This window comes from Astatotilapia calliptera, chromosome 22, assembly GCF_900246225.1.
Source record: "Astatotilapia calliptera chromosome 22, fAstCal1.2, whole genome shotgun sequence".
NCBI lineage: Eukaryota > Metazoa > Chordata > Actinopteri > Cichliformes > Cichlidae > Astatotilapia > Astatotilapia calliptera.
In genome coordinates, this window is record NC_039322.1 from 14490357 (window position 1) to 14504646 (window position 14290).

Below are 14290 nucleotides of genomic sequence, written 5' to 3' on the forward strand. Positions count from 1 at the left end.
GAAAATATCTAATGGTTGATAAATATTACAGCATTGCCAGGTAGCAAACTTCATTATATGTTTGACTTTTGATTTGTCTCAAATTAAGTCCTGATGAACGGGGAATGCAAGTTGATTTTATACTTCTAATATTTTAAGGAATACAATGGATGCTTGTGCATTTGCATTGACATGCCACAACCACAACTAAACATCTATTTTAATGTACTTCATATTAAAATACTGGTCTTTATCCACACGAATTCACCTGTTGAAATACGAGTAGCATTTATCCTAGCAGTACAACACTATGATGCTCCTCTGAAGATATTCAGACTCCTCTTTACCAATCAGATCTGTTACAATGTCTCTAATGGCTTCTGTGTGCACTTCTGTCTGTGTCCTTATGCCTAGGTTGGGAGTGTGGTGTCATTTCAGTGCCAGCCTGGTCATTTGATTCAGGGATCTTCCTCCAGAACCTGTCAGCCTGATCTAACATGGAGTGGGACGCAACCCGAGTGCATACGTACGAAACACACTGTTTCAATTTGTCAGCCGCTCACCCTTTCATCCCTTCAGACTCTCACTGAAGTGTAACAATGTATCTGTCTAAACCCCGCAGCCCACGCCTGCAAGCAGCCGGAGAGCCCACTCCATGTGGACGTGGTAGGGATGGATCTTCCTGGGTTTGGCTACACCTTGGTGTACAGCTGTCAGCATGGCTACTTCCTGGCGGGGGGTTCTGAACACAGGGTCTGCAAGAGTGACAGCACTTGGACTGGAAAGATGCCGATATGTCGGGGTAAGTACTTCTGTCCTGCTACAGTCATTTCCATTGTTCACATTTCCTTTAAGTGTATCTTTTTTTGATTATCTTATCTGGAGCATTTTAGCTTAAGTGACCAGATAGCAGTGTTTGAGCATGTTTAGCCCAAGGAGACTTTGTCACTTCACACACAGGGACAGACAAGCCATCTGGAGTAGGGGGAGATTTCCTGTTGGGTTGATCAGCCTTTGGATTGGTGGTGAGCCTGGTGGTTCAAAGGCAAAACAGATCAAAAATGTCCCATGGTGTTTTGTCCCTTTGCTAGATTTACCAGGCAGGACCATAAAGGTGAAGTCATGCATTAATCCTGCTTTATCAAGCTCAAACTACAACCTTGTGAGCCATCGCAGAAGAAATGAAAGAATTGCAACATAACCATCCCGTACTGTACATAGTTAATACTGTAAAATATCAATATCAATAACAATACACTGCCTAGCAAACAATGCTACAATTATCTCTTCGTATTGTCTCACAAATTATGAAAAATGATGGAAACACTGAACATTTGAGCCAAAAAGTTTAAAGTCCACTCTTCAAATCTCACAAAAAGGTCAATTTGGTAGGTGCTTTGATCATATAGAAGAAATCAGCATCATCTCTGCTATAAATATATAGTTGGCACTCTTTAAAATCTTTTACTTAGTATTGACACATGCTCACACACTGTCTTTTCTGAAACCTTCCACCACGGCTACCACCCAGCTGCCCTGGAGTAGTCTTCAAAATTGGAGCACTTCTAAATCCAATTTAAGGTTCTCGGACAAATAACCTGTTCCTGGCTTGCATGTATTTGTTGCCAACAATAGCTGCATCTTGACGTGATAGTACAAGCTGCTGATGGTGAATAGAAAAAGTGTCTTGAAGCCGGTTTTCAAAGGATCTAATATACACAGCAGTTATTGGTCATTGATCATTAACCTTATTTGCATTTCAATCTACAAGTAACCAGTAAATAGGTTTGTCTTGCTCGACCCTTTTTCGGCCCACTTCTCACTCGTCATTGTGACCAAGAGTGACTGCCGCTGCATTTTAATGTGGTTACTTGTTAGTATGAATTGCACTCTCCCCTGGATAACATGGTTGATTAGGGAGGTTGGCTGCAAACTAAAGCATTTTAAAATATTTCGTGCTGTGCCCCTGCTGCCCTGCTCAGGAGTTTTTATATAACATTATCTTCTTTTTCTCTTTCTCTGGCTGTGTGTGTAGCCGGAGAGAAGAAAAAACCTGTGAAGCCAGTAACAGGAACCCCCAGCCCCAAACTAAACGGTCAGTTCTACTACTATCTTTCCTATTCCAGTCTTTTCATTCCTTGTCTATTGTTGACTTATCTATTCCGTTTTAGTCTGGCTTAATCTGTCGTTCGATAAATTCAGCTCAGCTCCTTTTCACTCTGCTACGTTCTGCTCCACAGTGCTGCTCTTGTTTTTCTTATGCTCTTGTCGATTTTGTTGCACTTTACTGCTTTCTATGGTAGTTCTAAATAATTTATTTTTCCTCACTACACAGAGAAAGGTAAATTAACTACTGTGAAATTATGCTCTTCTTTATGCTTGTCTTTTTCTGCCATACTGTGTGCACTTATCTGCATAAAATGCACACATGCTGAGCAGTTATATACACCAGTTTGCTACAACATTAAAACCACCTGCCTGTTGCCTGGCGAAAAGTTTAACAGAAAGAGTTAATAAAGCAAAGGCAAGGAGCCCAGTAAAAGAAGGCTTAGCTCACTCTCTCTATCCAACCACCAGGACGCCCTGCAGAGAGCAATAAAAATGTAAGTAGCATAGATAAAGGGATGAAGGCAGGGCAAAACGGCAAAGAAGAGAGCCAGTTTAGCTAACTATGTTGAGGTCAACAATGCAGCGAAAACTGAAGACAGATCATCACCTTAAGTAGTAACAGCAGACTCCACACAGGTGAGTGGCAGGAACCCCAGACAAGTCACACCCCACAAGGCCAGATTAATGACACACACAAAACTGATTCATGCAAGACAGAAAGAGAGAGGGAGACAAACAGAGAGAGAAAATGATGAGTCAGCACAGGAGGACAGTACCATCATAGGGGTTAATGCTGTTTAATGCTGATTGGTGCAGGCAGTTCTTCTCATTTTGTTTTTTAAAGATTGGAGCGGACCGTAATCTAATTCATATTCTCTTCTTTTTCGTAGTTCCAGATGATGTCTTTGCTCCCAACTACATATGGAAGGGTTCCTATAATTACCGTGGGAGGAAGCAGCCTATAACACTGAGCATCACCAGCTTTAACTCCACAACGGGGAGAGTCAATGTTACCCTTAGCAACGGCAACATGGAACTGCTCCTGTCAGGCATGTTACGCTAGGTTTAATTGTTCAGTAATCTACTGAAAGCACTTTGAGTAGATTACCACATAAGTGCTGTGACATGACAGGCCATCGTTGTAATAAAATGTAGCTATAATACTAAAATATGCTGTATTGATCCATTGGCAAAACTGTAAGCAAGCAACCAAACAGAATTGAGAGCAATTTTATTCTTTATTGTTGCTTTTTGTTAATGATTGAAATTCATTTCTTTCTACTATGCTTCTTTGCAGCATTGTTGTACACACACATTCACTCACTCACTCACTCAGACAGACACTTACTCACACACATACCTCCCAGGGTCGCACAATAGCGTCAGCAGGGGGTTAAGACCCTATTAAAACACAAATCCTGTTGAAGCTAGAATTGCTTCCTGGAGTCGCAGAGTGCACAAACACCATATCACAAAACTGCGCCGCTATCAGACATTCGTCTTCTGGCTTAAAGGAGCAGCTTTAGATCAATAACAGCTAAAGCTGCACTCACACAGTCACAGAAAGGCCAGTGGCCAGTTACATAAAACTTGCATGTTTTTTTCTGTTTAAGATGTCAAGTTTTCTTTACCCAGGGAATATTTTGAAAGGCAGCAGGGGTTTGGTGTTTTGGGAAATGTGCATACTTTGTATTTTATTTCCAAAAGTGAAGCTGGAAGAATATATCAGTTAGCTATATTTGTATTAGATTGGAGACATGAAAAACAGCCGTCGCTCTCACCTTTTTATGAGTTCATGAATTGAATTTCTTCGCTTAACTTCAGTTTCCTGGTTTTCTCTTTAAAAAAAATCATCCATTTTTTAAAATAAACATTTTCTTTATTTTGCAGCTCCATTCAGTTTGCTGTCTTCTTTGTATCCCGATAAAATGTCAGAACTAACGACATGTATTTTGCTGGTGCACCAGACAAAGTAGAAACACGTGCTGTAGGATCTAATGAACTATAGTGAGCAAGCCATTAAACCATGTACCATGTGCAAACCAAGTATAAATCACGTGTTTATTCTTCACCCTCTAGGAGTGTACAAGGCGTCCGAGGCCAGGCTGTTGCTGCTGATGTATCAGGTGAATTATGTGAACCAGGGAAACCAACTAAAAGATTCAGCCATCTCTCCCGCCAAGATTATAGATGATTCCTGGACCATGGATGGATTTGTAAGTCCCAGCCGATAAAATCAACCTAACCATATTCAGTTGAGCTGGATTTACATTGAAGCCATTTGACTTTGTGTAAATATAAGTCAGTGAAATATTTAAACTACACCAGCTATCAGAGACTACCATCTCTGCCAAGGCCAATGTTCTTTCTTGCAATTTTAAACACAGCCCTCCAGATCGGAGCCAACATTTAATGTGTCCCTTTGCCTGCCCATGCACCACCTCATCACCAGGTTTCACGACATTCGCTTTGGTAGTTTTTGTGAAATCTTGCCAAAGGAGGAAAAAGAAAATAAACAAGGCTCCCTGAAAATACACCTTATACAAAGATTTCAGCAAAACCCAAACATCATCTTCGATTCATTTGCTCTGTAGTGTTGACATGGAACCAGAAGATAACCATTCTTTGTCCCTCTGTTTTTCTCTTCACAGTTGTTTTCCTTTCCTCTCCCGCCTAAACAATTTCTCAACCGCTCTTTCTTTTTAATCTACAGGTATCAGCAGAGCCCGATGGCTCTAGTTACGTATTCCAGGGTTCTATTCAGGGAAAAGACTATGGACAGTTTGGACTGCAAAGATTGGGTAATTCTCTTTCGATTTTGCCAGCAGCACCAAATAATACTGGCTCCTTTGGAATTCAGCAATGAATGACTACAATTGATAGTAAAATCAGGCAGACTGCTTCAAACTAATTCAGTAAGTAATCTTGGAGCTTCTAGGGACTTTATTGCTGCAACAGGGACAGCCATGCAGTGCATTCTCAACAAGAGGAAAAGCTGCTCTTTAGACTTAAAAGGTTGGAGCTGTGCAAGAAGACTACAAGCTCCCGAGTCCAATGTGAGCTGCAAGTCGCCTGCAAGATGCTAAGCAGATAATAATCATTATCTGGTAGCATCCACGTCCACTTCCAATTACCAGAGCCCCTACCTTAATTATCATAGTTACAACTAATAAAAATTTGGTTGGTTATTTGCTGAACAACTTAGCTTGAAAGCCTTTTGTTCCAAACCCGCAACAATATTTCTTGTTGTATCAAATCACTTTGATGACAGTGTATTTCCTGGTTTGTCGCAGGTCTGAATATGTCGGAGAGTCAAAACTCGCCACCCCCCCAGCTTGGTACCAACAGCAGCTCTGTGGCTATCGCCATCCTGGTGCCTTTCTTTGCTCTGATCTTTACCGGTTTTGGCTTTTATCTCTACAAACAAAGGTATGTGTTGAAAAAAGTAAACCTGCACGTATCCCTTTGAAGTGTCATTCAGCTGCATTTCAGCAGCTGAAAGGAATACATTCCTGTCATTGCATCGTGGTTTCATTTGTGTTTTCCATTAACAACGTGCAAAAAGTAAAAAGGCATTGTTAACATTTTAAGAAGCTGTCTAATTCGTGATAACAATGCCTTACTCAATGGTTTGGTTGTTGCAGTGCTCAAAGACAGTTAAGTCACTGTCTGTTGCAAACTGTGCCGCAAAACAACTCTGTTTAGGAGGTGATAAATTGGATTTTTCAGAGATATGGTTTAAGCACAAATGACTTGTGTTCGCATTGTTAACAGATGCAAATAACTTCTGTTCTGCTGTTAATATCTAAAAAAAAAAAAGGCTTGCTGAAGGAATTAGTTTTGGATGAGCTGATTGGAATCTCACTAGGCTTCCTAAAAAGTGCAACACGCTCTCTAATCCTTCTTAAGGCTTGTTTACAATGCTTCTACTCTCAAGACTGCATTCTGTATTGTCCACTGGCTGCTCAGTAATGTTAACATGAATAGGCAATTAGAGCATTTCTGCTTCTTCAATGGTGTATTTATGATTTCTTTATGTGTGTGGTTTTCTTTGTTGTTTCTTTCACAGAACCACACCAAAAACACAATACACAGGATGCTCAGTCCATGAAAACAACAACGGCCAGGCCGCCTTTGAGAACCCCATGTACAACACCAACGCCAAGGCTGTGGAGGGGAAGGCTGTTAGGTTTGATCCAAATCTAAACACCGTATGCACCATGGTTTGAGGATCGACTGACCTTACTTGAATTTAATGACTCAGATATCCAATGGGACCACGGCCGGTAAGAGACGACGAAAGACAAAAGCTCCGTGCTTCGATGCAAACTTCACCATGAACGACATGGTCTGCACACTGATTACAAAAGACCTTCATTCCCAGTCCAGAAACCTAATCGAACCCAGCTCTCCAGCTGAAACCAAAACCCAGCATTGGTTTCCGTCACTGAAAGCATTTTGTATCCGCAAATGAAATTTGAACAAGTATGAACACAAAAGGTCTGCTGCCTTTGATAGAAGCAAGCAGCCAGTGTGAACTCAATGGGAGATGTAACATCAAGAGATGGAAAGGGATACTACTGAATGGAAAACCATACTGGCTATTATCTGTCTCTAACCCCAAGACTCAGCGGGTCACGGATTCTTTATAATTGGATTCCAAACCAGATACATCCATTATACTCTAACCTCTTATTTAACCTCTCTCACTATCTATAATATGAGTACTAATGATTAAGCCATGACCTGCTAGTTGGACATCATGACATGTTATCACAACCCAATGCCAAATTTTGTATGTCACACAAAGTTGTGAAGAGGACCCAGAGTGGGATCTATGATCACTTGTGCCTGGAGAAAGAGAGCGCACATCATCAGAGCCCAGCTGTAGTTGGAAATCAAAGAGATAATCCGCTAAAAAATATTTTTCATATGTAACATGTTGTCAAACTGACTGTATTAAACAGGTCCTTAAATATGGAAAAAAAAAAGAACAAACGTAATCACAATGACCACAGATGGGGAGATGTGACATGAAGATGATGTCATAAAAGACACTGTGATGTTAAGAAAACTGTTTCTATCTATTTGGTTTCAACACTGACAGTACAAAGAGAACACTGTCACCAGCAGACCATCAGTAAACCGGACTAATGCTTTGTGAAGAGGAAACTATGTCTGAAACAACCATGGAATACAACACCCTAACAGCCAGACAGGACAACCTCCTGTCTCCATTACAACCAGAGGCTGGTATTACCAGCCAGTATTTGTCTTTTTTTCTATTGAAATGGGATCTAAGATGGCTAATGTTAGCAGACAGTTGCGAAAGTTGCTTTGAAAAGAGACTAACTCCTAAGCGAAGGATAAGGGCATCCTTGGAGATGGAGCTGTAATCCTAACTGAACTGGGATTAGAGCACAGCAAAACTAAAAGGAGTCTAAAGGGGAGCTAGCACTTAGAGAACGGATGAGAGACTGTCTCATCTAAAGGATAAACTGCCTCTTCCCATCCAATGGATAAGAGAGGAGGCTAAGGAGATGGAGACAGACCCTAACTGAACTGGAAGTAGACTAAGGGAGTCATTAAGAGAAAAAAGAAGATTTTGAAATTGTAACCCAGCCAATCAGAGCCTGTCTAACCTGAAATCATTTACTGGGAGAGGTCAGCCCTCCCTCTACATAATGAATCAGATCAGACAGAATATGAGGTAAGATGTTCCTGATCCTGCGAATTTAAATGGATTTTGACCAGAAAGACACTAAATGGATACAGAGGACTCTGATGGACTAACAAAGAGAAAGACTTTGACAAACAGAGAAAGCTCTGGCACTAAAGCACATTTCATGGGAACACTACCTGTCTGCCCGCTGAGAGATGGACTAGCATAGGGACGGAAAGGTTACTGACAGGGTGAACGACAGACACAAATGATGACAGGTACACATACAAAATCTGGAGAGTCAGGTAGAGACAAGTGGTATTAACAGTCATGCAATGAGACAGACAGGTTCAAAGAAGATGAGCCTGGTCTCGGACTGTTGCAGGCTCCATCCATGTCTCCACTTCACAGACAGTTTAAACACAGATTTACAGGCTTACAGAAGGACAGACAGGAGGCAGAGACAGACATGAACTGATAGACAGGCTAAAAGAAAGGCAACAAGGTTGTAACCCTACAATTGTGGACACTGTTCCACTGTAATTCTGCACTCTGAGAGTGCTTATCTTCTTTCTTTCTTACTGCTGCAGAATCTTCTGATCTGTAAATCTATTGCATATATATATTCGGGAGCATTCACCACCTATATTTTTGTGCTATATATTTACCACAGGGGAGGGGCTAAAGGGTAAAGACAGATTATAGCAGAGTTTTTAGAAAAAAAGAAAGAAACATCGGAATAAAAGACAATATAATTACGTGCTATTCACAGAAGTCACAAGCAGTATTTTGGTTTCTTTGTAACATTAAGCTGGTTTATTTGAATTCGTTCTGTATTTTGAAGACCCTCACACATGCACCGTCTTTCCCACTGGGGCAATTATGAGCATCAGTGGTATTGTTGTTGTCGTTACTGTTGAGATGCAAGGTTTGCCAGCAACAATTATGCTTTTTAAATGGGTTTTAGTCTACATTTATCACAGGTGGCAGATTTCCAAAACCTGTTAGAGTTTGTACTTGTTTGCCATTTTTCCGAATCCTGCACTGGAGATGTTGGACAATAAAAATATGTAATTATCTCCACTGACACACCAACAACATTTTAAGGGTGAAGCTAAAGACAGCGTAACAGCTGGGATTTCTGAACTAGCTGGCGCAGTGAGGACACAGAAAATAGTGAATTAAAACTCTTGTACTTTTAAAAATAGCTGTTTATTTAGTTATGTTTTAAATCTATAATAGATTACTAGTATACTTCAAACCTTTCTGTCATCATGGCAACACAGAAAATCGAGCTTTTAATGGAGCCCATTTGTTTGATAGACAAACTCTCATCCAGCTCCGTCTCTGGATATTTTTATCATCTCTTACAGTACAAGGCCACAATAAAAGAAAACATACAATTGGGCTGAAGTGCTTATTAACAATGAAAACTGATAAAATTGCCCAAAATTGAGTTTTTAAATAGATATATTGATCAAATTTGAGTTACATAACATGTCATATTGTGTTTCTATTATATATTTTATATAAGGAAACGGGACAAACATAAAAGAGATTAACAAATACTTGCAATACTTAGGATCTGTTTTTCAATACACTTCAGAATTATGACAATTTTTAAATAAATTTTATTTAGTTGCAAAACATACACAGTTTAATCTGCAGGAACCAGGATGTTATATCTCACTTGTGGCAGCTAAATGTGTCTGTTGCCACATAAAGTGTGTATAAATTAAAGACTACTTAAATTACATATTATTAGTAGATGTTGTTTGATAGTTGGTGCACCAACAAATAGATGATGCTTTTTGTTAAGCCCAAAACATGTTTTAAGGACAATATATGAGGAAAATATGATTAAATAGACAACTTGATGGCCTTCTTGTAAAGTGATGCAGCAAAGCTACTATTAAAAAATATATTCAGCTCACAGCACACATGGCATCTGAACCCTACGTATGGATTTCTTTCGTGTCTCAGTATCTTACTCAGGATGCCTTCAGTGTGAATCAGAATCACACCACAGACAGACCTGATTGTCTTTAGGTGATCTTACAATCTATTTTGCCCGTTTTCTAACATCCACATCATGTTAAATCAGTAGACCCCATTTGACTCTTTAGGTTTAAAGGTTTGCATTATCTTTGGCACTACAAGTCTCCAACATGAGTGTTGCTCAACAACAGACAGATTTTAATGACACGCATGTCTGTGTTCAGTGAATGTCAAATCTTATAATCTATTTATAATCATGAACTGACCCATTTATCATAATGCTCGACTATTTGAAGCCAACGCTTGTTTTGTTCTTTTTCTTATTTCATGCATATTGCATAAAAGCAGCCATATGATCTCAATTTTATATATTTATTTATTTTTTGTTGTGATTGTTGTTGTTCCAGTGTGATCTGCCACCTTTTGATAAACACTCTGCAACGTTTTCTATATTTTGCCCCTATCTGCCACTGTTGTTGCACTTGATATCAGCCTTTCTAATGATTTCATGTACCATAAATGAACCACTGCTGAGAGATGAGTAGATGTTTGAGTTTTTGTATGAAACCTTTCAGAGTAAATCAACTATCACGAGGGAAGGGCCTGGTAGTAAACCATATTAATTGGTCTTAACAGGAGGCAGAAATAGAAGTATCAATCAGCATTAGTCATTGTTTTGCAGCTTTGTTGCTCATTGAATAAAAGTGTTTGTTTTTGTTGTTTTCTTTTTGAAGAATCTGGTTTCACGAACGAGAGGCTGAATTTTGTTAGTTTTGGGGTCCCACACATGATGGATAACTAGACTTTTTAATGAGTCTGGGTGCCAGGGTGAACAAAAACATCCACTTTGTTTTAAGAACCCCCGCTGCTGTGACCACAGGCGCCAACCACATCCAGCTGACAAGAAAACTCCTTTTAAAGTCGTTACTGATTTAAAGGCAAAGGTAGCTGCGGCTTCCTTGTTTATCCATGCTGTGACTGTGCCGCACTTCATCGCTATCATGACATCGTTTCTTATTACAGGTCGGATTGATTGTTACCGCTCTTGTGGTTGTTGTTGTTGCTTTTGTTGCCGTTTCTTCAGTATGAATCTGACACAGTGCCTACCAAAAACCACGAGACCCTCCCTTTCACTCTGTCTCACACGCACGCACACATGCATACATACAAACACACACACCTGCTCCAGCGCCCTCTGCTCCCCTCACTCATCATCAGAGGTCATTTTTTTCTAAGCTTCAGTCTATTTTGCCACAAGCTTTTCCTACTGACTGACCGCAATAAGACCCTTGTGATTTGAAAGACTTAAAGCCGTTCCTGCCTGGGGGACATTGGAAATATTCACCATTTGAGAAAAAAAAAAAGATGAAATATAGAATAAAAAAGTGTTTTGTACAGAAATATATTTTTATGATGAAATAATTTGTAAAATGTATGACTCTATTATGTAAATTTTCAATGCAATGTAAAATTAAAAAAGGCTAATTGCTTTTGTAAAAAAAGAAAGTGTGTTTTTCATTATTGTCTCATTACTTTTAATGACTTTCTGAAAACTGGAAATTGTAACCACTTTAGCTGAGTTATGCCTAGCAAACACCTGAACATATTTCTCTTTATGAGGAAAGCAGCGTTGAGGCTACAGCTTAAAATATGTGAGATTAAGTGTTGCAGTGTAAATTGATGTGAAATTTAAATGTTGCTTTAGGTGCAAATGTGACTTGAAAACTAGTTTTCAAAGTCAGGAAATCCCTTGCAGGGGAAATACAGCAGGCGCAATGTGTACTGAAATGAATATAAATACAGCGTCGCTACAGTATCTCACCTTGAGATGAGCTCCCTAAACTTCTTCCATTCAAGAACCGTGGAAGTTCTTATCACTGGAAATCCAACATTATTATTTGCTGCTGCACCTTGCTGGAAAAGAAGCAAGAAATAGGGAAGAGGAGACAGCGCAGTTTTCACTGGTCAAAAGGTAGTTAAGCAAAGGCATGCACACATTTGTTCACGTATATGCAGTAACAATAGGAAATTAGAAGAGCCACTTCATGTTACGATATAGCAGAATCTGCATCTGGCTAATATTCCCTTTACAGGTGAAGAAGACCCCGACATACTTAAGCATATTCATTTAAGGCATATCAAGAGCATCGATACCTGCGCTGGTATTGGTATTGAATCGATACTAGCACAGTTGGATCGATACTTTGCTTCTATTCGCTAAGTTTAGTATGTAGCTTGTTGAATAGTGTTAAATTAATTAATTTTTTAGAAATAAAAGTTTTGTGTTGACTGTCACGTGTGGTGTATTTATATCTTATACATTTAAAAAACAGAAGTTGACTCAAAGTGCTTTAACATAAATAGACACCCAGAGTGGAAAGCAGTGCAAATAAATGTAAACTCGGCTTCTCATGACACTCATCTTTTATCAAGATGGATGTCACATTTAACCTGAGACTGAATTTTGTGTAATTTCTATACAAAACTTAACACAAATATGAAAAAAAGTTTTCAAACCAGGCTCCAGATGCTTTCAGCGTCAACTCCAGACCGCCGACAGGTCTCGCACACAACAGCCATTTTATCACTTGACGCATACTGCTCCGACTGCTAAGGTCACTACCTGGGTTATGCCATGTCGCAAGTTTTTTGAGGTGCTTTTGTGATACTTAATGGATCAGATTACATTTTTTTTCTCCTCGATATCCGATCCAGTAATTTAGGTCAGGATTGGACCGATACTGTATATCGGATTGGCCCATCCCTAATATGTATTAAGGCCATGGTAACTACATAAATTGCAAAAAACAGAAAATAAAAGTGCAAAAAACTACAAAAAAATTGAAAATCGTTTTTGTTTTCTTTTTGTTTTTTACACATATTTCTAGTTAGAGAAATTTCAGAGGTATATCTCTCAAAACTGTAAATGCAAAAAGTTGCACAAAATAGTTTCCAACCACAGGAAATTTAATTTACATTTTAAGTGTCTTCATAGTTTTCTTTTTGAGATACATCATTTTTTTTATATATAGTGCAGGAAAAACGAAATAAACGAAATAAATATTATAATGCAAATTTAGCATGTGCATCAGAATAAACTATTTCCAACAGTGTCATTTGAGTTCTAAGCATCCCAGTAACTATACAGAAAAGCATGAAGTCAAACATGACTTTTAAAAACACCTGTATAGCTTTATTAATGCCCGAAGGGGAAAAAAACTACGTTTCCCCACGAGATATAACGTCACTTCCGGTTTTGGCAGGTAATCCGATTATTAAGTGATGTTGTGACGAATCCTACTTCCGGGCCTAAAGTAGTCTGCGTTTAATATGGCTTTTGTGTTGTTAACGTGTTTAATGTTATGTATTTTCTTCTATTTAATCTCAAAAGCTCCTAAAAAAAAGTCAGTGATCACCGTTGACCTCTCTCGGCTTTTATTACCGCTAATCATTTATTTAAGCTCAGTTTTTAAAATAATAATAATGGATTGGATTTATATAGCGCTTTTCTAGGCACCCAAAGCGCTTTACAATACCACTATTCATTCACTCTCACATTCATACACTGGTGGAGGCAAGCTACAGTTGTAGCCACAGATGCCCTGGGGCAGACTGACAGAAGCGAGGCTGCCATATCACGCCATCGGCCCCTCTGGCCAACACCAGTAGGCAAGTAGGGTAAAGTGTCTTGCCCAAGGACACAACGACCAGGACAGAGAGCCCAGGGATCGAACCGGTGACCTTCCGGTTACGGATGCGATTCCCAACCCAGCCCATGCAGCAGTATATGAATGACTGACCTCGTATTGTGGATGGATTATCTCAGTTGTTCTCCTGGCTGAAGTTTGGTCCTTTTACAGCATCCTGCCATGCGATTACATTTGTTCCTGACCACCACGTTAACTTTTATCGAGTGGAAAAAAAGTTAGCTTGTTTATATTATGCTAACATAGCTGTGTCGCTAGCGGTCACGTAGCACATCATTATATACCAGCCAAGGCTGGACTGGGACAAAAAATCGCCCCGGGCATTTTGACTAGAGACCGGCCCACCAGGATAAAGATTGAAAATGTGACGTCATTCAGGGGTAAAACTGCAAAGGATTCTGGGAACTTGTGGCAAGAAGTACTAGCGCACGCAGGCTTTCAATTGAACTCAGTTACACAGCGATAAAAAGAAACACAAAAAATGGCAAGAAGCTGTTGTATTATTAACTGCAACAGCCGGTCGCATGACAGCCACGGGAAGCCGATCGTTTTTTTTTTAATTGGATTACGTCGTTGAAGAGAAATGTTTTAAGCCATGTTTCCGAAGTAAGAGCCTACGGATGGTCTGGATATACCAAATATAACGTCCCAGAACACTCCAGTTCACATGTTAGTCTGCTCCAAGCATTCCCACAAAGGTCAGAGTTTTTAGTCGTTAATACGTCATTTTTCTTAACATAATTGGTGATATAGGTTACAAGCAAGTCTGGCGCTGAACAGAAATTGTCGCTATGCTCCTTTGTTTATTGTGCATAAATAGTGAATTGTCCTGACA

General features: G+C 39.5%; 1 protein-coding gene across 2 annotated transcripts in view; it reads left to right on the forward strand.

Annotated features, from left to right (window-relative positions):
- Positions 1-11248, forward strand: part of csmd3b (CUB and Sushi multiple domains 3b) — a 403942-nt gene extending 392694 nt beyond the window's left edge. For both annotated transcript variants that reach the window (XM_026157423.1, XM_026157424.1), the window contains 8 exons: positions 394-505; positions 602-781; positions 2015-2074; positions 2979-3137; positions 4168-4304; positions 4802-4889; positions 5382-5517; positions 6158-11248. In XM_026157423.1, the coding sequence (XP_026013208.1) occupies positions 394-505; positions 602-781; positions 2015-2074; positions 2979-3137; positions 4168-4304; positions 4802-4889; positions 5382-5517; positions 6158-6317 (1032 nt within the window). In that variant the 3' untranslated portion in view covers positions 6318-11248. The remainder of the gene's footprint in view (positions 1-393; positions 506-601; positions 782-2014; positions 2075-2978; positions 3138-4167; positions 4305-4801; positions 4890-5381; positions 5518-6157) is intronic.
- Positions 11249-14290: the final 3042 nt, after the last annotated feature.